The following is a 24,721-nucleotide window of genomic DNA, read 5'->3' on the forward strand; positions in this document are numbered from 1 at the left end:
CACACATTTAAAATTCATTTAAACCAATGGAACTGTAAAGGTGTACAGCAAAACACAAATTAATTCTGAGACTTCTCTTTCATCTGGCAAATATGAATTCTGTTCCTCTGTCATTCGTTTGTGTGTGTAGTGAGTACTACCACTACAGACAGGCATGGATCCCGCTGCGCTGGCTCCCAGCAGAGTCTGTGTTTGAGGATGACTTCTCCACAAAGTCTGATGTGTGGGCCTTTGGAGTGTTGATGTGGGAAGTGTTCAGCCATGGGGAAATGCCATATGCCAAGCTCAGTGATGACGAGGTGCTGGAAGGTCAGTATCATGCTTTAGAGATGGCATTGGTTATAAACATTTTTTGAATTGTCAGGTAACTGTAAATACAACTGAAGACAGTACTCGAGAAGTCACCTGGTAAATATGGGAATCTCATGTCATTAATTTTTTTTTTTTTTTTTTTTAAGCAAACAGCCATGTCGCCATGTTTCTGATGTGGTTTAATTTCCCTCTCTGTGCTGGTTTGCTGCTCCTGTAGGTCTGCAGACAGGGAAGCTGAAGTTGCCCATTCCCGAAGGTTGTCCCTCTAGAATCTACAAGCTCATGGTGCGCTGTTGGGCACTAAGCCTCAAGGAGCGCCCCTCCTTCACTGATATTGTCCAAGCCCTTGGAGAGCTGCCCTCTGACAGCAAAGTCTGAAACAACCATAACCCCACATCAGAGGCGAACTTTTGCCAGCCCCCTTTCCCCAGATTAAAAACAGAAATGCTGGATTATTATTCTCTCACATTTCAGGGAAGAGGGTTTAGGAGACAACATTTTTAATATGCATTTCAAAACTGTGTGTGTGGATAAAGACTTCTTTGCTGTATCAGTGTAAACACACATGTTTGTGTGAATGGCTTCTTGTGAACAGTGCCTGGAGTTTGCGCTTGCCTTAACTGCAGCGTGGATGAGCCTCACATCTAGCCCCTGTCTATGGTTCCACTGTGACCCTACCTGCCTGTCTGCGGTCGCTCTCTCCCAGAGACACTTTTTGTTTTTTTACGCAGCCTCACAACCTCAGTGCCTCTACCCTTCCACACAGACACATTCACCTAAACCTCCAACTGCATTGTAGCGATGTTGGATACTGTGCTTACATTGGCTCTGACCAACAAAAATTATTCATCAGAAATTTAGGAAACCCCTTGAAATAACGTTTTTCTGCTATCATTCCTTTGGTGGGATGTATTGTGTCTTTAATGGAGAATTAAGGCTTCTTAAATAATCTTTCAATCACTGAGGAGTGTGCTGAGTGAGTGGATCTTTTTAATTGTCTTCAGGAGTCCAGTCAGCTGCATTTTGATTCTGCCACCGTAATCTTGAAGACGCAACAACATATACTTTCTCCACCAGGAATGCAGCACCTTCCCTCTCTTTGTGTGAACTCTTCCCATGCCACAGTGTACACTCAATTTGAATGGGATTTGCATGAAGATTCTTTGCCTGTTACACTTGTGATGTGAGACTTAAGAAATTTTGTGGAAAAAGTCATCTGTGTTAGCGTAACACTTCAGGAACAACGAAAAAGATCACATTTTTAGCCAAGGAAAATATTGAACTAGACTGTGCCAGTGTGGGCTTTTTATGTTTTTATGAGTGTGTTTCTTGTATTAACTTTGAGGTGCTTAACGGTCAATACCATGGGTATTCCTACCCACTATACTACATTAACATCATGTTGTGTCTGTTGCACGTATGCAGCCTATCACTGTGTTCTAGCCGCAGTGTAATGTCTTCAGAGGTCCAATTACACTTTCCTTCCCGGTCCTGTTTTGTGCAATGTGGACCAGATAATGTGTACATAATGTAGAAGCCATGCACTAACTTCACTTAAAAAAAATATCCCTCTTTATTTGTTTCATGTTTTGTAGAAGGAAATGCAGGTGCCTGTTTATTTATAATGAAGGTCCTGTTTTTTGTTGTTTTTTTTAACTATGTTTATAATGGAAAGGTACTTCTCTGATGCTATGTATTCATTCTTATGGTCCATCTCTGTGTGCATTCAGTCTGGTAATCAGCTGAATATATTAACACAATGTTACAAAGGAGGTCAAAAAAAGTGACTGCTGGTCACCTGTACTCAATTAAGTGCCTAGTAAATGAAGGATTTATCGTAACTGTTTTTCAGTTGTTGTTTTTTTTATTACATTATCTACTCAAATGCAACGGCCTTTGTTTATGGACTTCTTTTTATGCATTGTTTTTAGTAGTCTTTTTGTTTTTATAAATGCTAGGCACTCACACCTAGACTTTTTTTTTTTTTTAATCTGCTTTCAGCAAATGTTCACAGTAATCACAGATATATACAAAAGTATACATGCTGCTGTCAATAAAGGTTCACAGTGTTTTTACCCAATGTCTTGTAATTAATTCTGTAATAGCAGTGCATTTCAACTTGATTAATGATGCCAAGGTTTTCCATGTTATTGTATTACCACATGTTTATAGAAAATGCCTACCTACCTCAAGAAAGTCTCTGCAAGTTGATATTCTCACTATGTATACATGGGTATATAAACCGCTGCCGGTCAGTACAATCTCAGAATCAGTCAGTTTTTGAACTGGGTCAGGTGTAATAGAACATTTATGCAGGTTATTACTTGTGAAACCAATTGTATGAGCCTATAAAAGTCTTATTTTACAGTTACGGTCTACTTTACCACTAGATGGCAATATAGGTCTTGAGGTCTAAACCTGACTCCAAAAGCTTGCCAACTATTTTTCCAGTTTTGTTATGTTTAGAGTTGAATAAGACAACATGGCCTCTAGCTGCAAAAGGATAGTGTTCTCCTTTTATTTGATAAAAGTGTGAATAGTTAAGATGTCAGTTTTTCTGCGACTGTTGACAGGGAACTTAAGCAGTAGGCAGTAAGGCATCATAGGTCTGCTCTGGCTGTTTGTAGCATTTCCTCCTATATTGTAGCCTATGTTGTTGTTCTATAGTGATGAGACCCATTGAGAAGCTCAACAGAAGACCTGCACGCAAAAAATGGACCAATATCTTCAGGATTCACATCCTAAAATCTGTGAATGAAGCAATCATAGCAAAATAATGACTGGTCTGTTGTCACATATTTTTAACAAACATGTCTTCATGTAGCATCATTACTATAGTAATGGTATTTTCTACCTGACTGTGCACATTAGCTATTATGTTATGAGTACTAACAGATTTGGGTTGAGAAACCACTTTCCTTCATCATCATGTTTGGAGTACCAGCTAGGTGGGTTTTACATCACCATTAAAAGTCAGATCATTTCCACAAACTACATTTTTACGCAGGTCGCACAGGTTGAGACACATTAACAAATAAGATGGATTTCTTCTAATTGTTTCAGCTTCAGGATCCTGTTATCATTTATTTTGGGTAGTTGTTGACACACTGGTGTTTGCCCCAACGTTAAATCTAACACTTGTATTTTTCCAGCTATGACAAACTACAAGTTGTACTTCTACGGCGTAGATAAACCTTCAACAAGTAGCAGTAAATTACTGTACGTCTGAACATGTAATTCCTCTGACAGTATCTTTTTTAACTCCCTCAGTCAACAGTGATGTATGAACTAAAAGATATTTGTGGAATAAAAACTTTGGGAAAAAATGGTCAGTGGTATGACATAGTGCAACCTATGGGGAATAAAAAAAACTTTGATGTTTTGTTATTTTGGTGCCTCCGCTTGTCCGCGGTGACGTTGTCGGTAGCGCAACCATTTTGGTATTTATTCAAACGAGCGAGTTTTATTGACCAATGGCAGCGTCACTCAGATAACCAGCAGCCAATCGATAGGCGATGCTGTGACTCACCAAATAAGGAGAGACAGCACCAAATAAGGAAACATTGTATCTCTTTATAAGGAGGGAAGTAGTTCCTATGTTGTAATATTAATCCGCTATCTAAAAGGTGGTTTAAAATTAAGATAGGTCTATGCGTTTCTGATCCATAAGGAGACAAATATTAAAGTGTTTTGGGGGTTTAAACATCGACATATGGATAGCAGCGGACCCACTATAGCGTTATTTTTTGCTTCACAATGCGGACTATACAATATGGCGGTTGCACATGGAGGGCGCTCTTCGCGTTTTCCTTTTTGAGAAAGTGCTCGGAGTTTTGGAAATAGAGGAGGAGGGTGAACCAAACGGAGCCTGGGTTGAATGGTCCTAGGGGCAGCATCACTTTCCAAAGTTTGTCTGGGTAATTTTTTGGAGCCTTCAAACTATCAACCGCCCTGTTTTGTTTACGTTTTGTAGCTCAGGCGTGTATGTGTTTCATCAGTCATTTACAGCACAGCGCGCTCCAGCTTTTTGGGCTGGTGTTAAGAGACTCGGTCCAGTAAATAGAATGTTACCGAGTCAGGTTGGATCTGCACCATCTGGAAACGGGTCGGCTTCGGGCAGGGGGACCACAGGACACGGTTCGGGGGTTGTCGGCAGCGGGATCCGTCCAGTTTTGGTCAGAGCAGGGCTCAGCGAGAGCGCCGGTGCTGCAGGACGTCAGGGGGATAGAGACGCCGTCGGGATGCTTGGGGCTAATGGTCCAGGGGGTCCGAGAGGTGTGAGACCGGGAAACGGAACTGGGATGACCCCTCTTCAGACATCGGGTCAGAGCATGGTGGCTTTAAGCACAGGAGTCGTGTTGCCTCACGGAGCCCGGTTCGACCCGGACAGAGAGAGCGCACCTCTTTGTAGCGGCTCCGACAATGACTCGGACTCCGGAGATGATGATGACCCAATGGGTTCACTCGGGGACAGCAGGAGGGGGGTGAAACGGGAGAGAGGGGAGATGGAAGCTGCGGTGACGGGACAGGAGATGGGAGTACCTCCCGGGGGTTACGGCATGGTGCCCGGAGGGGTCGCCGGGGCAAAGCCGGGGAAGAAGACACGTGGGCGCGTAAAGATAAAGATGGAATTTATCGACAACAAGTTGAGACGGTACACAACTTTCAGCAAGAGGAAGACCGGTATTATGAAAAAGGTGAGTCAGGTGATCAACTTTGGATGTCACCCAGCTACACTAACATTTGAGTGACTCATATGTTGCTTGGCCTGGAAATGGTGCAGATCGTTGTTTTCACCTATTCATGGTATTAACACTTTGATAATACCTTAACCTGTGCAGCCATAACACAACCTGTGTTACAAATAATAACCACGTTTTAACATGTAATATAATTCAACATTATCCTTTGACACTGTTGATGTGTTGAACGTTTAATTTCAGTTGCTTTCAACAAAACAGCAAAATCAATTGTGACATAAACTGACACCGGATGTGAGGAAGTCAGAGTATTTGAGATAGGCAATAGGCTTTAAATAGAATTAAGCAAATGACAGTTCTATTTATGACCATGTCCACCCCCACCTATTACACGCGCACGCACACACACATACACACACAGCTTTCCAGATATAATGACACAGTCTTTCCTGCACACATGCCCTCACACCTTCATACACTGACTGACTGTTGGAAGTAGTTCCCATTAGTAGCCGTCTGTGCACAGAATGTTCCCTCTGTCACTGTGAAGCATGACTTTGCTTGCAGGCAGCAACCATGTGCTTGTAAGCAGCAGCAGTAGAAGTGCCAACAGCTGACTAAACCCCAGGGAAACAGACCAGAGGACAGTCAAAGAGCACTTAAACACAAGAAAAAATCTCGGGACTGCCTGTGCACGTATTTCAGCACGTTACAGTACAATTGTCAAGCTTCATCCAGTGACTTGTCTTGGTTTCAATTTGGCACATAACCTGTTGAGATGATAGATGACGCAGCTGGCTCTGTGGTGGTCACAACTGCCTCCATTATTGTCTGCCAAGCTTAGTGCAGAGAATTATTTCCCTCGAAATGCAAAACTCAACTAGAAAATTGCTGTCATCATAAAGGTTTTCTTATGGTATATTTTCCTTCAAGGCAGCTAAGGATGATGTTTTGCAAAGGAGAGCAACTGTTGACCAGAAACATAGCAGTCATTTTATTGTAGACATGGTAATTTTATATTATTTCTTTTAAATAAACACCAAAAAGTTGCGATGCCTTCTCAAAACTATAATTGATTTAAAACAGTACAGTTTTGTTTTGTTTTTTTGTATTTGTTTTTTTTTTTTGTTTGTTTGTTTCTTAGTAAAATATCTTCATTTTGAATTTGATGCCTGGAAAAAAAAAATTCAAAAAGTTGTGACAGGAGCAAAAAAAAAATTGTGATAAGAAAAAACACCTAATGGAAATTCTCGCAACTAATTTGGTTGGCAACAAGTCACTATCATGATTGGGTATCAAACCATAATATTGCATTGAATTATTATTTTTTTTAATTCCTTACAATGCATAAGGGACAAGGGTGAAAGGTAACACTGAGTGGCCATTATCTTCAGGTTCTCTGGCAGCACTTTAGAAACTAGACTTCAGTGAAAATCACTGCAGGGGCTCAGAAACACCCTATTTCTGTGAACACAGTAGTGCCTCTAATCTGTCAAGTCAAATTTTTTAGTTCTTCTTAAAAATTATACTGAAGAGGAGAGGGACCATTGGCCTGTTATCAGCACAGCATTCAAATCCAGCATCTGTGATGGTGTGGAAGCATAGTACATGATATGGGTAACTTGCACATCTGTAGAGGCAACATAAATGGTAAATATTAATACAGGTTTTGGAGCAACAAATGCTTCCATCCAGATTTGTTTTGTTTTTTTCGGAAAGGCCTTGCTTATTTAGTAACACATTGCCAAACCCAATTCTGCACATATTACCATATTGCTCCACAGTCAAAAGGTCTGGGTGCTAAAGTGGCCTGCCTGCAACGCAGACCTGTTACCCATTATAAAGTAAAAAAAAAAAAAAACTTGAGCAAGTCATTGGTCTCCTCAGTTCCTGAATGCTTAGGGTTAGGGTGTTATTAGACCAAGAGGCGAAGCAACACAGTGGCAAACAAGCTCACATTCCAAGTTTTTTGAAAAAGTGTCAGGCACCATATTTAAATGAGCATGTCAAGTAACAAAACTTAAAATTTTTACCTTTTTAGATGTTTTCCTTGTTACTATTATAGTTTTTAATGATCTGTAAATCCTTGCACTCTGTTGTTATTTACATTTTTCCTTGCGTCAACTTTCTTGGAAATGGCTGCAGTGCAAGAGTTTGCATTTGTCCTCTTGTTACTTCAAAGCACATGCACTGTGTACTCTGTGTACTACTGCTGTATTTCTCCTTTTTATGTATCCCAGACTGTTGTCGTGGAAACTGAGGTGCCTTTTATGTAGGCTCTTGGCAACATGAACACTATTTGACACTGTGGAGAAGGAGATTTTGAAACTGTTGCCTACACTATGTCAGCCATCACAGAAATTGACAGGTGGGTGGAGTGGGAAGATTCATAGTAGATTGGTCTCAAACTGGTTTCTAGGATGAGCCTAGTTTGATATTGAAGGATGTGGTGAGTGAAGCATATGCCTGTTTGTCCTCCTGTCATATCATATATGACTTAGATCATGTGCATTTTAACTCTTGCATAATCCAGTGTTTCTTAATTAATCCCCTTGGTTCCTTTTTTGCTTTTTTTTTGTTTGTTTCATTATTTGTCCAGAAAAGGGCATGTTTCAACTTTTGCTCCGTCTGTATGCAGACATTTTGACTTGTATCCCAAGGAATAAATAATATAAATTGTGGCTCCATTCCATTTAGATCCCGCGGAAAGTAATGCAAGTGTAGTAATTTTTTGTGGCAGGGGAACAAATTACAGCCAGTGTTTACCCCCACACACCCTGTAGTCATGAATATTTATGAAAACATCAACATGAACATTTATTAAAGCATTGTGTAGGTCTAGGTGCCACTTACCACACTTTGTTGACAAATGAGTCCTTTTCTGTCTTGGATGTTGGTTAAACATCAGACTGTTGTTAGAGCCGCTTTGTAGCTGCTGCACAGCTAATCAAGAGAAGAGGTAGTGGAGGAAGATGGCTGCAGCTGTGTAATTCACTACCTGCATCAGTGGCTGCAGTTGGTGAGGGTATTTCAAGGAGGTTACAGGTGTACTCAGGTGAAACAAGCAAAGGGTAGCAATGAGACACTGTAGCAATATTTGGTCATTATTAGCCTTTCCATGTTATATCATCATAATATACAACAGTCAATTATGTGGTCAGCTTCAGTTAGCATGAGCCCAGATAAGAGTACTGGGTTGATACGGCCCATAATGAACAAAGAGCATGATAGAATAGAGTGGAATGAATACACTGTTTTATAACTCTTCAATAAAATTATTTAATTTGAATGTGATTGTCTCCTCCTCCTCGCTCTGTCTGACTGCGTACTTCGCTACAGCTTACAATGGCATCTATCAGCTAGCTCCGGCTGCACTGTGTTCACCAAGGTGATGGTAATGGCCCTGTGCCTTCACAGCACCAGAAGCATCCTCCACATAACTGATGACTCATTTAGATAAAAAGGCTTTCTCAGGAATTCACTCTGAGTGCGGCATCGCTGTGTGTTTGAATGTGTGTCTGTATTGGATTGTGCTGAATGTCATATTGCTTTTCCTTCACACTGGGGGAGTTTGAATGTGTGTCTGCACGCTGTATAATGAATGATAAGATGAGCCGAGTGTGATGGTGGCCTCACATTTCACTGCTACCTACCTCTGCATGTGAAGCAGGATTCATGGGGTCCTCCGTCTACACTGGGTTACTACTATTCCCCATGCTTTGCAAGCCCGTTCACCCCCCCACTGCAATCAGCCTCTCAGCTATATCACACTGCCTATTTTAGGACACTTATCTAATGTTATTTTAGCTTCATTTGTGCTATACATCAGAATTCCCCGAATGGGTATTTTTTGATGCTAGTTTTGTTTTCTTGACTTTACATTTTTCCAGGGGTTGATCTTTGGAATATCACATTCTTTCTCCTGTTATGAGTAATTGCCAATTTAAGCTATATTCTTCTGATTGTTAGAAATGTACCGTGACTCGCCAATTCCCACTGTTAGACATTTACATGTTCTTTATCCTCTTTCCAGGCCTATGAACTATCCACCCTGACGGGAACCCAGGTTCTGTTGCTTGTAGCCAGTGAAACGGGTCACGTCTACACTTTTGCCACTCGCAAACTCCAGCCCATGATCACGAGTGAAACCGGCAAAGCGCTGATCCAAACATGCCTCAACTCACCAGACTCACCCCCACGCTCTGATCCCTCAATGGACCAGCGCATGAGTGCCACAGGCTTTGAGGAGACAGATCTCACCTACCAGGTGTCTGAGTCCGAAAGCATGGGTGACACAAAGGTAGGACTCAAAAAGAAAAACTCCTGTAATGCTGTAATGTAGAAAAACCTTTAAGATGGTCAAGAAAGAAAGTAAGAAAACTGCTCTCTTTTCGGAGGACAACTGTGAGGCTTCTGATGTAAATTTCCAAAACTGAAGTTGCTCATTTCTGTACCTGTCCCCAAAGCAAAAACAAGAGTACTTGAGTCTGTGTGACTCACTGGCTGTCTGCACTCTAATAGAAACATGCACTGCAGTGCAAATTAAAAAAAGATAAAGCACCATAGAGAGTCACTAATGGATACAGTGGGAAATCTCTCCAGAAAAGGCTAGATGATCACACAAAGCGCACACAATAAATCAAACCACAAGCAGCTGCGGAAAATAATCTTTGTCTAATTGTAAACACAGTTTTGAAGTTTTGCCTGTTAAATGGGAGGCCTCTGTTTTTGGCTTGTGGTCTGGTGCTGGGCACCAAATCATTGTTTAATCAGCTGAAAATGTCTCAGCAATTCTTCAAAGAGCTATGGACTAAAGGGAGAGCCTGATGAGATATTACCCTACACTACCAAACTGAACTGCGTTCCCTTTACCTTTCTGACCTCATCCAGGAAAGCCTCGTAACGCTTTGAAAGATAAATCACAGCAGGTCTGGGTTGTGTTAGGATAAGAACATCTAGCCTGCTATATGGAGAACCTTTCTGTTTATCTTTGATTTTGGAATAGCACGGTCTTCCTTTAAGGGATGAAACGCTGAGCTAATTAAACAGATCTTATATTTTCAAAAAAATTGGAGTATATCACATTTTGTGAAATTATAAATCTGAAATCATGACAGAACTAAATTTAGGCTGTGATGTATTTGAAAGAAGTATTAAAACATCAGCTTTTAGTGTTGGCTGTAGCTCAGTTGGTAAGGTGGTCGTCCACAAACCACGGGTCAGTGGTTTGATCCCCGGTCCCCTCTGTATGTCAAAGTGTCTCTGGGCAAGACACTGAACCCCTAACATCCCTTACCCATCCCCAGCTGTGCAGTGCCGGTCCAGGCCTGGTAGAAATTGGGGAGGGTAATTGTGCCAAACAATGATTGTGCGGACAATGATCCGCTGGGGCGGCCCTGAACTCACGGGATAAGCCGAAAGGACAAAAAAATAAAATAAATTTTGTGTTGGTTGATCACGCTATGTTCATCCCTAATGCTGTAGTCCGTTTGCACCACTGTTCCCCTATTTTCTACTACATTGCTGTAAGTGTTTTTAAAACTGGATTTTTATATAGTTACAATGAAACAATAAATTAATCAGCACACGCACTGTTCACACCTTTGGACAGTAACACCTTTGTTACATGCTAGAAGCAAGATTACGTCCAGCATTTACACAGCTTAAGTATGCCGCTTTGAAAATGGACACTTCCAGCGTGTTTGCTGTTTTAACAAGGCACTAACTAACACGTACCACACACTGTCAAGGATGGGAGATCAACCTTTGCATGTTAAGCCACTCTCATGCCCACCCTGCTCATTGATAAAAATTAGATTCTGCCTCTGTTGCCATATATGGTATGGTTTCCCTGCCTGCTCTCTTGGCTGAGGCCCCTCACATTCCTTATAAGCTGCAGCTGTCTTTGGAGTCCTGCGATTTCTCCCCTACCCCCACCCCACCCCCACCCCACTCATTTAGTGATATGAGAGGAGGTATGGATGTAGATACGAACGGGTGGAATGGAAATGTTAGAGCAATTCGTTATGTCCAGTTTCATGTGGCATCTATTTGAGTGGCTGGCAGTGGCACTGTGACCCTTGCCCTGCTGCCGTAACGAGTGTGGGAGACCAGCACGGGTCACATGGAGAACACTGCTAACATAGGGAACCACTTGAAAGTGTCACTGGCTGATCTATGTCAGGATCAGCACTGTTATGCTGGAACATGGCAGGTGGATACGGAGGCCTCAATTTTGATGGATTATTTCTGTGCAGTAGATCTGTTGCATGGCCACTGTGTGCACCTCTAAGGGCTATTCATCAAGAAAGTAGTATGTCATACATACAGTCCAAGCTAGTCTAAACAATCCAGAGTTCGCGATGGCTGGCGGGGGAAGTGGAGAACATTTTGGAACAGCAAAAGAGGCTTAACAGATAAGTGAAGTAGACATGATTTGGTGCTATAAGCATTGCTTATAAAATCATGTGACAGTAGATATTCTGGTGCTAATGTTGCCTCTAATACATTTGCAGGATTAAAGGAGAAGTCCAGACAAGTGAAAAAATATTAAAACACATAAATAGCTATTGCTAATGGAACCAGGAATCCATTTTATTGTTTACTTGTTGAGAAATACTGTACCATTTTGAGAGGCACACATGGTTTTACTTGTCTAGTTTAACACCACTCTCTGTCCGTTCAGTATCAAGTCCAGGTGTAGGACTGTGTGTGGGATATTTCTCGGCTGGAAAAGGTAAATTCTCAGAGACACTACTGGTTGCCTGACTAAATCACATGATAACAAAGACTCCAGGGAGTCACTGTGCCTGGCCAAGAAATATTCTGTCACACATCTCCTCACAGCTCCACATGGTTTTACATGGTTACTTTGGTTTTCGATTCAACAAATAACATATGATGTGTTAATTGGTGAACTTTTTTTAGAGATGTTGTGGATTTTCTTACGTAGAGGGTTAGCTTTTTACACATTTAGACTGTAGGCCGTGAACTAAATTGTAGTAACACTCATCTCATCTAAATCACATCAAGAAAGTAAATAAGTGCATTTCCCAAAATTTGTCAAAACAGTTCCTTTTGAATATTGTGAATATTATTATGCAGTATTACTCTGTGTGTGTGTGTGTGTGTGTGTGTGTGTGTGTGTTTATTTCTTGTAACAGTTATTAAATCAGGACTTTAGTGTTGGTCCATCAGGATAATGAGAGAGCATTACTCAACATTTAACATCAATGAGGAATCATCATTTGTCCAGTGAATGATTGACAGTTGCAACACAAATGCATCATTAGCTGGGCTTTGCCTCTGAATTTCAGTGTGGGAAACCATGGCAGCTGCTATGGAAATGTTATCAGATTTCTCCTTAACTATTCACCCAAAAAAAGTTTCCAAATGTATTTTAAGGCAAGAAATGGGCCGTGCAGTTTCAGAGCCATGCTTCACCTCACCCAATGCTTCTAGCTTTGTTTGAATGTTTACTAAAGTTGAAGATGTTTAAAAGGCTGAGTCACACTATTAAACATCTAATCATCTGCTGATTGGTCTGATGTGCATCTCTCTACCACCTAAATCTGGTGCTGAAAACTGATGCGCAAAATCAGAACAAGAAGTGCCTTCAGTTGAGCAGAAAACAGCGTTAAGATACAAAATTAGGTTTAGTCCTGAAAAACCTTCCTTATTTGTTTCTGTTGCTCTTTCAGCAGGCATAAAACAGACAGCTGAAGGCAACAAAATCAAAACTGCTCTCAAAGGTTGTATAAATGTATTTTGGAACATGTAATGTCTGACTTTGGGGTTAATGAGTAAAAGGAGGGAAAAGAAATTTAGTACATTGCAAAATTGAATGACAACATTTCACAAAGGTGGAGGATTTGTCCTTTGTGATTGTGCCTTTGCCGCATCCCTCTGCAGAACTTTTTTGTTTTATGTCTGTTGTTAATATTAGAGGTACAGATGTTTTAATGCTGTTTAGATTATTTTGGGAAGGCAAAGGCCAATCCCACAACTGATGTTTGCTCAGAGGATCTATCTTTGCACTGAATTCTCAGTATCACAGTCTTCTCCGGTTTTCCCTTGCCTCACTTTCTCTCTCCGTTCCTTCATCTCTCTCTCCCCATCTTCTCTGCTGCTTTGCCTGTCAGTGCTGTTGCTTATTTGTCGCACCACTTATTATCACACATCAAAAGAAAGTCTTACCAGAAGACTCCCAGACTAATGCTACTGTCCTGACCAACAGCTGAAATATTTAATTGTTTTCACCACACTTCATGTCTATAGACATCCCATGATAGCTTTGACAGCTCCATTATTCAATATATTGCAAATCTATAAATGTAAATTAATTTTATTTGGTCTACCCAGAAAAAAAATCAACTGTAGCTTGAAATAGGTGACAGGAGAATCGCATAATGAAAAGTAAATTTACTCTGAAGTTGGTTATTATCACAGTCCTGTTCCTGAACAGATTAAATGAAGAGCAACACGGCGGCGATGAGGCCGAAGGGATTCTGTCACTGTATTTTGTTAGGAGGGGGAGGAAAGCAACATTATGTCAGCCCCCCTCCTCCACCTCCTTATTTTACAGCAAGCAACTGGACAGGTCAGCCGTCATTGGCTGCACCTCCTCTACTTGGGCTGCCTTGCCTTTTTTAGCAGTCCCAAATGGAGCTGCAAATTCCATGTTGCTGGCAGGGTGACAGACTGGGAGATGGGAGCCAGCAAATGGGAGATTAGACGAGGGCCAGCCACCAGTAAACTGCACAATGGTCTCTGCAACCAACACTAGACTAGCCTGCCAGTTGTCACCTACAATTTAGAGTGATTAATCCCTCATGAATAGAGGATCACTTGTGTCCTCCTCTTAATTACAGTCTCGTTTCCTCTTCCTTTAAAACATTGTCTCTGCAGAATGTATGTGGATATAAGGAGGTAATGGAGGGGTTTGTTTTCTTCTACCATGTTTAGAAAATTAAAACAATTTTAACAAAACTGAGTACATGCTCTTATTTGGAACTAAGATTGCTATATCTATATCTATATCGATCGATCGATAGATCTATACATCTTTCCATCACGATTTAACATATAAGGGACAGAGTGTATAATACTCTCAATCTCTCGGTTGCTGGACTCAGTTCCTTTCTTGTGAACTACATAGCATATTATGGAGGGTCCTCTCTGTGGCTGTGCAGACTAGTCTAGAGGATTTATTGCTTATTCCAGACCTCCCATAACTATAAATTGTGAATTCATTTGTTACATTCTGGTACCTCATTAAACTAAGTGCTGTTTGCAGAGCCCAGGTTGGCTCCTGGTTAAATTTTGTTGTAGAGAGCAGTAATAACTGGTAAAAAAGAGAATATAAAAATATTCTCAAGTTCTAAGCAATAAAATAGAATGTAACATCATACACTGTTGGGCCAAGACTCACTATGTAGTGTAAAGGCTATGTAATGTAACTAATAAAGCTAGTAAGTAAAGGTGAACATTTTTGCTTAAAGATAAGTTTAATAAAAATAGTGAAAACATGACTTTGCTACTACTTGTTTCAGGTTTCATATGTTGTATCATCTACTATTCAGGGTTATACTATTTTGCACAGGGACAATGTGAGTTAATTTGCATTTTAATTGACCAAGCTAATATTATGTGTATTAGAGGGAAAAGATGATGGACACTAAGTGACATAGGTGAGATGATTTTCTGCTCTCTGTCACTTCTGGTCTGAAAGAATGCATTACACACCGTGGCCTATGTTTACTATGTGCTGCCTTGAGTCTGAACTGAACGCCAGCACTGTTTATAGACTGGCCAGTTGAACAGGAGGCACATGGAGATGGTCAAACAAAACAGTATGTCAGTGCAAGCTCAGGTCATAGTGATAGTAGTAGTTGGGCTTTTAGATTGCCAAAGAGGTTAAAACCTGGACGATGAAACAAATTATGTTGGACATGACTAGAAACATGACAGCCAGGGAGGGGCAGCCACTTATTTCTCCACTTAGCAGTGCAGCATGGAGAAAAAGGAGCACAATCACCATCTCCCTGTAGTGAACCATGTCTTAATTTACAGTAGTACAAGGTGAGTAATCTCAGCACATTACAGGAATTCAGTTGTTCAGTGAAAACTGCTAAGCTTCATACGGTGGCTGTCTTCACACTTGGCCTCCTGTTGCCTCAGCTGGCCTGGAAAGGGTTAAATCCCCCCCCAGACGTGCTCAGGTTTCCCGCCAGCTGTCAGTACCCTCAGCTGTTTGTACTCTCACCCCTGTCTACTGTCCTGTCCTAAACCTCACATGGGTCTGAATCTGCCACACAGAACCAAAAGTTGGTGGCTAAAAATTGGTTCTTGTTACACTCTCTCCACTTCCTTTATCTTCAGTGTCAAATAGAACTGTGGACTCGTCTTTTGCTTTGTCACCACGGTCCTTGTAGTTGTATAGAAAATGGATGATAGATGTTGTGTGAATTTATTCAGTTTTCCTTTTTTTGGTTGAAAAGCTAAACCAACTCTGAACCCTCTGTGTAGCCCACTCCCTTTCGACTTTCCAGCTGCTGTTTAACCAAAGAGGTAAAGGACCTTGGACTGTCAGAGCCCCTCTATAGAACCTGGCTCTGAGCTGCAGATGAGCTAACTCACAGCTCAGCACTGTGTTGTTTTTGGTTGTGTGTACTCTTGTTGAATCAGAAGAACTGGTATGAGGCAACACCTGCTTAGCCATCTGTATATCACGAAGTCCAGAAGACTCCAACTTAACTAAAACCCTGGATTATTTATTAATCTACTTGAGTTTCACTCTTGAGGAACTGATGAGGGCATAATTTTGTAAAGGTTCCAGTGAGCCACACTAGATGATTATCGTAAATATTGACATTTAAGTAGACTGCAGTGTGGCTTGAATACTGGGAGTCAAAACGTACAGTATCTCCATTTGCATGTTTGCATGTTGGTGTGTGGTTGGAAGTTCTTATCAGTGGAGTCCATACTGGATCCTCCACCTCTCACCCATGTAATGAGTCACATATAAAAACCAATAGTGCTCTGCTAGGAGCGATTGGCTTAGACTGCTTACATGCTACTTTTGTTATTAATAATTAATGTGACTTACTGAATTTCAGATGCAGTGTACTTCATTCACTTGCTTGCTTGTACTAGACATGTCTGTTGTGGGACATGGCTGTGTTTCTAGGCACTAAACATGAGCCTCACTTACGCTTCGTCTTAAACCTCTGCACTGTGAAGAGTGCTTTTAATTGCTGTGTCCCAATTCTGAAGTTGAATCGTCCAAAAAAAAAAACAATTTAGTTTAGTCACAAAGTTAAAAACAAATGATTTAGGATTTTTAACATCAAATATCAGAGTTTGAGCTGAAAAAGTGTAAATATTATTAGGAAACTGGGGCAAATTCCAGAGTTTAAAGTTCAAGTTGTGACTCACTTTAGTACATGATGGAAAAGGAGCAGGGTGGATTGGGTAATGGTATAACGGTCATTCAATAAAGGGATACTCTGTAGTTAAGCACTGCATCTCTTTGTAGTTTTTGTGGAATCTAAATCAAACCAGCAGAGAAGCTGGGATTGTCTTTCTTAGTCCCTAGTTTGGGTCAGTCTCCAAAAAGAAACGGATCGTACCTTTGTATGCATGCATGCAAAGCAATAGTTTCCCTGTTTGTGGTTTTCAAAATACAGTGTCAGAATCCATTCGACCTCCCCGCCACCTTGATGCTCTTCATTTAATCCGTTCAGGAGCAGGATCTGAAAGCTAGAAAGACATCAGGATGTAGTCAAAAGGATAAAATAGGATAATCTGTATGTGTGAAACCCAGTGAACAATGAACTGACATTGGACCAGTAAAGAATTTCTTACACACCTTTTGATGTGTAGGACTATTCCCTTTCTGCTATTACAGCACATTAGTATCGTGTGACAAGTGTGTGTGTGTGTGTGTGTGTGTGTGTGTGTGTGTGTGTGTGTGTGTGTGTGTAAGTGCATAGAAACAGGCATGGTGAGTTTAAATGGGCCTTACAGTCCCAGCCTAACGCCTACCCTGCTCTTATCATGCAGCCCACTCACCAACACATTCTGCTCTGCTCTTCAATGGATGTTCACATTAGTGTGTGCTGCGATGCTGCGTCTCCGCACCTTTAAGTTTCTCTTAAGTTTCTTCTTTGCCTGATTCCTGCCCTTTATACTGAGATTTCATGTTATATGGTCAGTTAGTTATAGTAATTCTCAAAGAAATGGTGTTTGTTGTTAGTAGTCGATTCGGATCAGTCACTAACTGGATTTTAAATGCAGGATAAGCATGTAGGTAATGTACGAAAATAAACAGTCTGTTATCTAGTACGATTTGAGCATAGTGTTATTAAGCCTTTTAATAAGATTTAAAATGATTATGCATTTTATGATTTGGTGTGTTGCCATCTTGCAGTGAATTTAGTCCTGAGAACTGGGAGCTTTTTTCTCTAATTGAAGTGTGAATAATTACCTATTTTAGATGTGAGCGTGGAATTGCTAAGGGAAACACACTCTGCACATGTGTTGGGGAGGGCTTAGTTCTCCACATATGGATGCAATTAAAGGGGTTTGAGAGAGATTTGTTTTCCTACCTTGTTTATGTCATTTGTCCTAAGTCTATTAAAAGTCACTGTGGTTGCTGTCAGCTCCCCATTGATCCCTGAAAATACTGCAAGTATTAAAGCCTCCTCCTCCTTCTCCTGCCTGCCTTGCACCATTAATGGTGTTGTTTCAGGTGTCCTGTGAAACTCTTCTGCTGTTGCTTTTGCAGGTTCTGAGTTCAGTACTCAAGCTAGTGCTAGTGTTTCAGTTGAAATACCAGCAACTCCCAGGTGGTCAAAAATAGCATCTTAAAGATGCACATTAGTTATTTTACATATGGAGTTCGATTTACTAACCATCATGACTTCGATATTATCTACTTATTATTATTAGCTAATCTTCGAAGTCTTTACAAAGTCTTTGTAACTAACTGTAGATGAGACAACTGAACTGCATCATGGGAACAGTGTTTTTGAAGCTTGACCCAAGATTATGGAAACGACAACGTAGTAAACATACCAAATTGCTGGCATCCACATCAACTCTTTCTCTTCCTTCTTTCAGTACTCATTTAATTTCATGCTATGACCGACTCCTGCCTTCTTACTCATAGGGTTTGCTTTCTTCAACAGGAAACACTGAAGCCGACATTCACGGTAGCCAGCCTACCAGGCACTACCAGCAGTGCCCAGTCCACAGTACCCACCACCTCCACCACCATGCAACTGAGCAGCGGACCTTCATTTCCCATCACCAACTACCTGGCACCTGTCTCAGCCAGCAGCAACATCAGCGCCAATGGTACTGTTTTGAAGAGCGCCTCCACCGGGGTCATGCAGCTGCCCAGTGGCTTTACTTTAATGCCTGGTATGTAGGGGCAAAACATGGGGTTTCTTGAGTGCAGCCTCCATTGCTGTTTTAATTCCTAATTATTTTCTTTATGTGGTTTCTTTGTCTTCACCCCATCCTTTGCAATAATCGTGGCCCTTCTGCAAACCCTCATGTTTTGTTAATGTCACTGTGTTGTCTAGCTTTTTAGCTGATTAGAATTTGAATGGCATCGCTCTGTGACCTCAGCCATCAGCTCAGAATGGTCGTGCCTCTCTCACCGAGCTGTTTACATCACACAACAGCCCTTCATAGCCAGTCACCAACACTCAGCACCCTTGGGTTTTACAAAGCCCCCAATATCCAGGAAGGCCATGTCTATTGGCAACTGGCCCTGCCTTTGATTGTCACTTGGGGACAGGAATAATTAGGTGAGAGGAACACAATAGACCTAGCAATGAGGGCTGATGAACACAGCCTTTAATTAGTCATGAATATTCAATGAAGGATTGGCTGCTTGTTCTGAAACTATAATTGAGGCGTATTTTGTGACAGAATGGGCCTGAACTACACATGACCCTTCATTCAGAGGGACTTTACAGACACACTGAAACACATGGGATCTTTACTGCACCAGCTCAGTGAGGACTTCAGGGCTGCAGGCCGTGATGCAGGAATCCCAAAAGTGATTCTAAATTGACTTTGCTGTGTAATTATTCATTAGACTTTCTTTTGTCATGGTAGATATGCTGCATCTGGGGTCTCCAGAAGGGGCCTTGGGTGACCAAGAGGTCACAATTTCTCCAAAGATACACGGAATACTTGAATTTCATTATTATTTAATTTGATGTTATGGATCTTTTAAAAGAACCTCAGAGCTTTGGCACATATATTTGGATTGTCCATGACTTTTATATACTTACTGAGGCAGTCTTTTCTGCAGTTTATGTTGTTGTTATTACCCTGTAGTCAAGAGAGAGTCAGGCTCAGTGGCATTTTTCTGGACTGGCAGTTATGTCACTAGCTAGTTGTTGCACTGTATTGGTCGTCTGCAGCTGAACGAACAGACACATGATGCCCACTAATGGGTCCTGTGTGTTTGACTGACAGCTGAAGGACAGGCAGGCAGTGTCTCTGTCCCTCTATTTTTTTTTCTTCCTTTCTCCCGCTCACTTTCCCTTCTACAACTTTCTGTCTCACCCTTCCTCCTATTCCACCCTGTAACGCACGCTCTCTCTCTCTTGCTCATTCCCTCTCTCCTCTTCACCACCTGTCTGGCACATAGCAGCAGTGCCAGGTGGAACAACACACCCTCCCACACTAAAAAACCTTAGCTGACAGCTTGAAAGGGCCTGCCCACCCTGCTGCAGCAACTGTCTATAGAGCATATGACCAAATGCGAGGCTGTAACTCCAGTCATGTTCAGAAATTAATCTGGGGCTCAGAAAATGACAAATCTTTACAGTTAGAAAGTATTTAAATATTACACATTAAATAACAGACTTGCTGGTGCATTTTACATCTACCAAAACTAACTTAACGTGCACCTTTGAGTGTCTAAAAGTCAATATGCTCGCACAGCTGTACATTATGTTGTTTATATGAACTGTGCCACAAAACCAAGGATGAACACATGGATGAATGTCTGTGTGAACATGAGCATAAACAATGCAGAATTTGAAATATTTGAAAAAATGTTAATGTTAAAAAATAATAAATGTTTCTTTGTAAAAGTTTTGAGAAACAAAGCTGCACATCTCAGTGTTAGCTTTTACATGTAGTCGTTTTGTCAGACGTTTTAATCTAAACTGAGTTTACAAGTCAACAAATACTCACTGGGAGCAACTTTGTGTCTTGCCCAAGGACACTTTAACATGAGAACCGTTCGAACCACCGATTCTGCAACTAAAGGACAGCCCGCCCCTGTCTAACAACCGCCCCCGGCGTTACACACATTGCATCTGTGATAAACACAGAACAATCATAACTTTAGTTTGTGTACAAGAAAACGCCACAGGACACCTTTTGATATCTATTACTCATCATTGAAATTGCTGCTTTTCTTGTTGTGCAGCAGTCACGTTATCTTGCCAGTGATCTAGAATTTACCAGACGGATGAGAATATCGGTAAAACATTAGTAAAATCCAATAAAAAAAATAGCAAGGAATACACGTCTTCGGCAAATGAAGCTTGTTGCCAGGGGAATTCTCAACTCAAGTTTGCAGGATTGTACCCTGGCTGAAGTCTTGAGCAACTTTTCTCTCTGTACTATCCTTTCACACCCTAACCCCCCTGTGTGTGTTTGGCGCGCGTGTGTGTGCGTGTGTTCGTGCGTGTGTGTCCGCGCCTCTTCAGCAGGCACTCCTCTACCCCCTGGCACCCCCACCATTCCTCTGAGCCAGCTGCAGCAGCACTCCCTGGCCCTTCAGGGGCAGCATGGTCAGGCTCTGGCCAACACCCCACAGCCACAGCAGGGACAGCAGGCTGTCTTCCGCTTCCCTGCTGCTGTCTCCCTCACAGGTGACCTGCTCTGCATGCTGCCACATAGGTGCCTCCCTTTATCTCCCTTTAATCACATCACTGCTAGTACTGATAACTCATCCTCTTAAGCTATGAATATTAGTCATCCACTTAGTGCTAGGATTACTAATGCTTCTTGCACGACGACTTCTTCTGCCTGTGCTTCTGCTGCTAGTGCTACTGTGTGCCACCCCCAGTGCTGCACCACACATACCCCAACTGCAGCTACCGCCTTTCCTGTGTAGGGTGTTTAATGACATTGTGTACCCTATGTGTGTCTCCAGGAGGGGGCGTTTCCCAACAGCTCCAGGCTATCCAGGTCCATCCCAACACCCAGTCCCCCTCCAACAACGACAGCAACCCTGAGATCTCCCACACCTCCACAAACTCCACTGGTGGGTCCTATGTTAGAAGTAGTGGGTTTTCTTAGAGAGCCAGCTTCACTGCACTCTCAGTGTACAGAGAATTTTCATCTTGCAATTTTTTTTTGTCCTTTCGGCTTATCCCATGAGTTCAGGGTCACCACAGCGGATCATTGTCCGCAGGTTGATTTGACAGTTTTTACAACGGATGCCCTTCCTGACGCAACCCTCCCCAATTTCTACCGGGCTTATATCAGCATTGCACAGCTGGGGAGGGGAATGGGCTGTTGGGTGTTCAGTGTCTTGCCCAAAGAAACTTCGACATGTAGCCGGGATCGAACCTGTGGTCCGTGGACAACTGCCTGACCAACTGAGCTACAGCCGCCCCTGAGTGCTGTCATCTTGCAATCATGATCAAAAATGTATTTGGCCCAAAAAGATAAATATGACACATGAAGAAAGAAGAAGAATTTAGGTCCGTTTCTGGCCCAATTTTTATGTTACATTGTTTTATTTTTCCTTTAATTTAGGCTGTTTTGTGTTCTCAAGGACAGAGTCATTAGGCCACTTCACAGGAGGAAGTAGTAATTGAATAGATGTTGAATAGAAGCGCCATCTGCTGGTCAACATGTAGATACACCTCTTGCCCTCTGTGTGACAAGCATTCTCTTCTTTCTCTGCTCACCTACCAGCAATGGTGAGTCTCCCAGCAACCATCGTCACCTCATCCGTGCCAACATCTGTGGCGGGTCACATGATGTACCCCAGTCCTCACACAGTGATGTACACCTCCACGCCAGCACTGGCTGATGGGGGACTAGCTGTGCTTAATGCCTTTTCCCAGGGCACCTCAGCTATGCAGGTGTCCCACCCACAGGGCCAAGACACAGGTGAGAAACCATCTTAGAACATACACACTCTTTAATCGGTGGCAGATGTAGATGAACATAAGTTTTTAAATCATTTCCAATAAGAACTGTGGCGGTTTGCCAGTGAAAATCTGTGTTGCTGTTCCCCAGGTGCTGTCCCTCAGGTGTTCCTCACAGGTCCTCCAGGCACTGTGCAGATCCCTGTCTCAGCAGTGCAGCTACATTCAGTACGGCAAGATCTGCACTTTACAAGTGAAACTCTCATATTCCCTATGCAACCAGCATGCCACGTGACTGCACTAATGCATCCTAACACAGCACTGGCCCTCAGGGGCCAGAGGGTTTTCACCTCTCAACCTTGTTGTTTCAATATGGAGGATAGCTTGGAAAATTTATTTACTTGTGATCCGCAACGAAACACACTTTGCAGTAAACTTAACAAAACACCACTGTTGCTCTGCATGGAAGTCAAAACCTATTTTTTTTTACTCACCAAAATCCATTCCTATGAAGGGTTATAATTACTTATACAAATTGGTATAAAATAAGCCAGTATTTTGATTATTCGTAGCTTGAAAAAATTTTATCCGCATGCAGTATAGCAGTGCAAAGATGTGAGGACATCCTGCTGACATAACTGTGTCTTTCAGATGGTGATTGGCCAGCAGTCGAGCGGCAGCAGTAACTTGACGGAGCTCCAGGTGGTCAACCTGGACGCAGCACAGAACTCTAAGAACGACTGACAGACGGCTGGAGCTGTTTAACACCGCAGAACCAGGGACAGAGACTGACTGACATCTCTATTTATTGATGCCTTCCTAGAGTTTCGTCACAAATCTGAATGTGACCTTAAAGTACATATATAGACACACACAATCAAGGGCATATGTGTGGCTGACCCTTAAACAGTATATATTTGCAATTGCATAGGAAATACATCACTACATCCATCACTGGATCCTCTTTTCTATGCTGTTAAATGGTGTTATTTTTTTGTGTGTGGTTTTGAAAATGTGTAATTACATGTACACACAAACTGCAAGGTGCCACAGCTTCACTCACACCAGCCAAAGAGACATTTATGTGTCTGAATGTTCCAGTGTGAGCAATTTGTGCACAAGCATTTGTGTCTGTGTGTGCACGCGCATATCTGGGGTTTGTAAATGGGCTTATTGACTTTAAAAAAAAAAAAAAAGGAAAAAAAAAGAGAGCGGCATTTGGAAATGTACATAATTATTTTTTTTTAATTAATAACTTGTATTTTTAGCCTGGTTTAGTTTGTGCAACAGCATGTAGTTTTTTTACGTAGTGGTTTTGTATTTACATGAAATTGATTTGCATAAAGAATGAATTATTTACATGTATATGTAAATTAATTTAATATACTATCATATGTTAATACACTGTCATGCTGTTGGGCGTTTTCACTACAAGATGGAGAAAGAACGCTGGATGTTTTTCTACACTTTTTGATTGTGACAATTGTAGGACAGTCTTTCAAACAGTATTGAATAACTGCGTCACTAAACCGGATATTTATGGTTTACTGTAAACATATTTACTTCAGTAGGAAAGCTTTCAGTGCAACAGCTGATGGCGTGATGTACTATGGCATCAGTGTTGCAGGTGAGGCCCTGATCTGGCACTTCAGTGTAGAAATAGTTTTAACTATGACAATCGGATGTAAACTCTTTTTTTTTCATACATCCTAATTTTACCATATTTCTACCTATAGTTTCACACAGGAACAGAAAAATAAATGAGTGGGAATTACTGATAACTAAAGTAATATTTAAGTCACTGAATTTGTTCACTCAGTTTTTAATGTCTGACTTGCTTCTCTGGTTTAACAAGTGTCCAGAGAGTCAAACGGGTTTTCATGACATCAGATAAATAAGCTTTATTTTGTCTAAATTGTTCTGAAAGCAATATATTGTAAACCTGCCCCCACTAGACTGCAGGATTGATGCAGGATGTGATACTACTACTGGCTTGAGTCAGAGTATATAAAGATGTTGAATAGACTTGGCAATTTAACTACAATAGTACAATCAAATCCTGTTCACATACAGAAACATGTGTGATCTCAAGTGCTGTAGTATTACAATTAGTGTTCATATGTTTTGTTAGAACAAGAAACTCTTAATATTTAATTGAGAAGCAACCTAAGGTGCTTCAAAATGTTAGTATACAGTTTCTAGAACTATAAGACCCTGCTGGCTGCACTCTCAGTATTAGACTGAGAGCCTTCTTTCTGCACCATTGTGCCTCTTTTCCATGGATATCTACATCAGTGCAAGGATAATGTAAAGGGTAACGTCATGACTTTTGACTGGTCATACAATCCTCTGCTGTGCCCACACGGAGAGATTTGACTTGTTTCTGATGAATTTACTGGATGATTGAGTGTGGCAGGCTGGAAGCCAAAGTGAATCTGACAGATGCAGAGTGATGCTTCTCAGTTGCAAGAGGTCATTTTCACGCTCAGTTTTCTCTGGTCTGTTCATCTACAAGCCATGTCATCCTGAGGAGCTGTTTGCATAAGAATAATACATGTTAAAGACATTCAG

General features: G+C 41.5%; 2 protein-coding genes across 9 annotated transcripts in view; both read left to right on the forward strand.

The window, feature by feature from the left end:
- The window catches only part of ptk7b (protein tyrosine kinase 7b), a 70,454-nt gene extending 68,062 nt beyond the window's left edge, over positions 1-2,392 (forward strand). For all 3 annotated transcript variants that reach the window (XM_067525730.1, XM_067525748.1, XM_067525738.1), the window contains 2 exons: positions 131-309; positions 530-2,392. In XM_067525730.1, coding sequence (XP_067381831.1) covers positions 131-309; positions 530-690 — 340 coding nt within the window. In that variant the 3' untranslated portion in view covers positions 691-2,392. The remainder of the gene's footprint in view (positions 1-130; positions 310-529) is intronic.
- A 1,629-nt stretch (positions 2,393-4,021) lies between these two features.
- Positions 4,022-23,552, forward strand: srfb (serum response factor b). Of its 6 annotated transcripts, none has more exons than XM_067525854.1 (8): positions 4,027-5,009; positions 9,046-9,312; positions 18,203-18,437; positions 20,756-20,920; positions 21,205-21,315; positions 21,975-22,172; positions 22,302-22,403; positions 22,802-23,552. In XM_067525854.1, exons 1-8 carry the CDS (start codon positions 4,377-4,379, stop codon positions 22,834-22,836), a joined length of 1,746 nt encoding a protein of 581 aa, XP_067381955.1. In that variant the 5' UTR covers positions 4,027-4,376; the 3' UTR covers positions 22,837-23,552. The 6 variants fall into 6 exon arrangements, with proteins under 6 accessions (XP_067381981.1, XP_067381955.1, XP_067381946.1 ...); XM_067525845.1 differs by having other exon boundaries at positions 4,029-5,009; positions 20,759-20,920; positions 22,302-22,378; XM_067525836.1 differs by having other exon boundaries at positions 4,030-5,009; positions 22,302-22,378.
- The last annotated feature ends 1,169 nt before the right edge of the window (positions 23,553-24,721 follow it).

The sequence above is a fragment of the Channa argus genome, chromosome 1 (genome assembly GCF_033026475.1).
Source record: "Channa argus isolate prfri chromosome 1, Channa argus male v1.0, whole genome shotgun sequence".
Taxonomy (NCBI): Eukaryota; Metazoa; Chordata; class Actinopteri; order Anabantiformes; family Channidae; genus Channa; species Channa argus.

Bases quoted from the DNA above. Each gene is read 5' to 3' on its own strand.
- srfb (XM_067525836.1), top strand. From the start codon at position 4,377: ATGTTACCGAGTCAGGTTGGATCTGCACCATCTGGAAACGGGTCGGCT. The intron at 5,010-9,045 runs GTGAGTCAGGTG...TCCTCTTTCCAG, and splicing joins AGACCGGTATTATGAAAAAG to GCCTATGAACTATCCACCCT. The intron at 18,438-20,755 runs GTATGTAGGGGC...GCGCCTCTTCAG, and splicing joins TGGCTTTACTTTAATGCCTG to CAGGCACTCCTCTACCCCCT.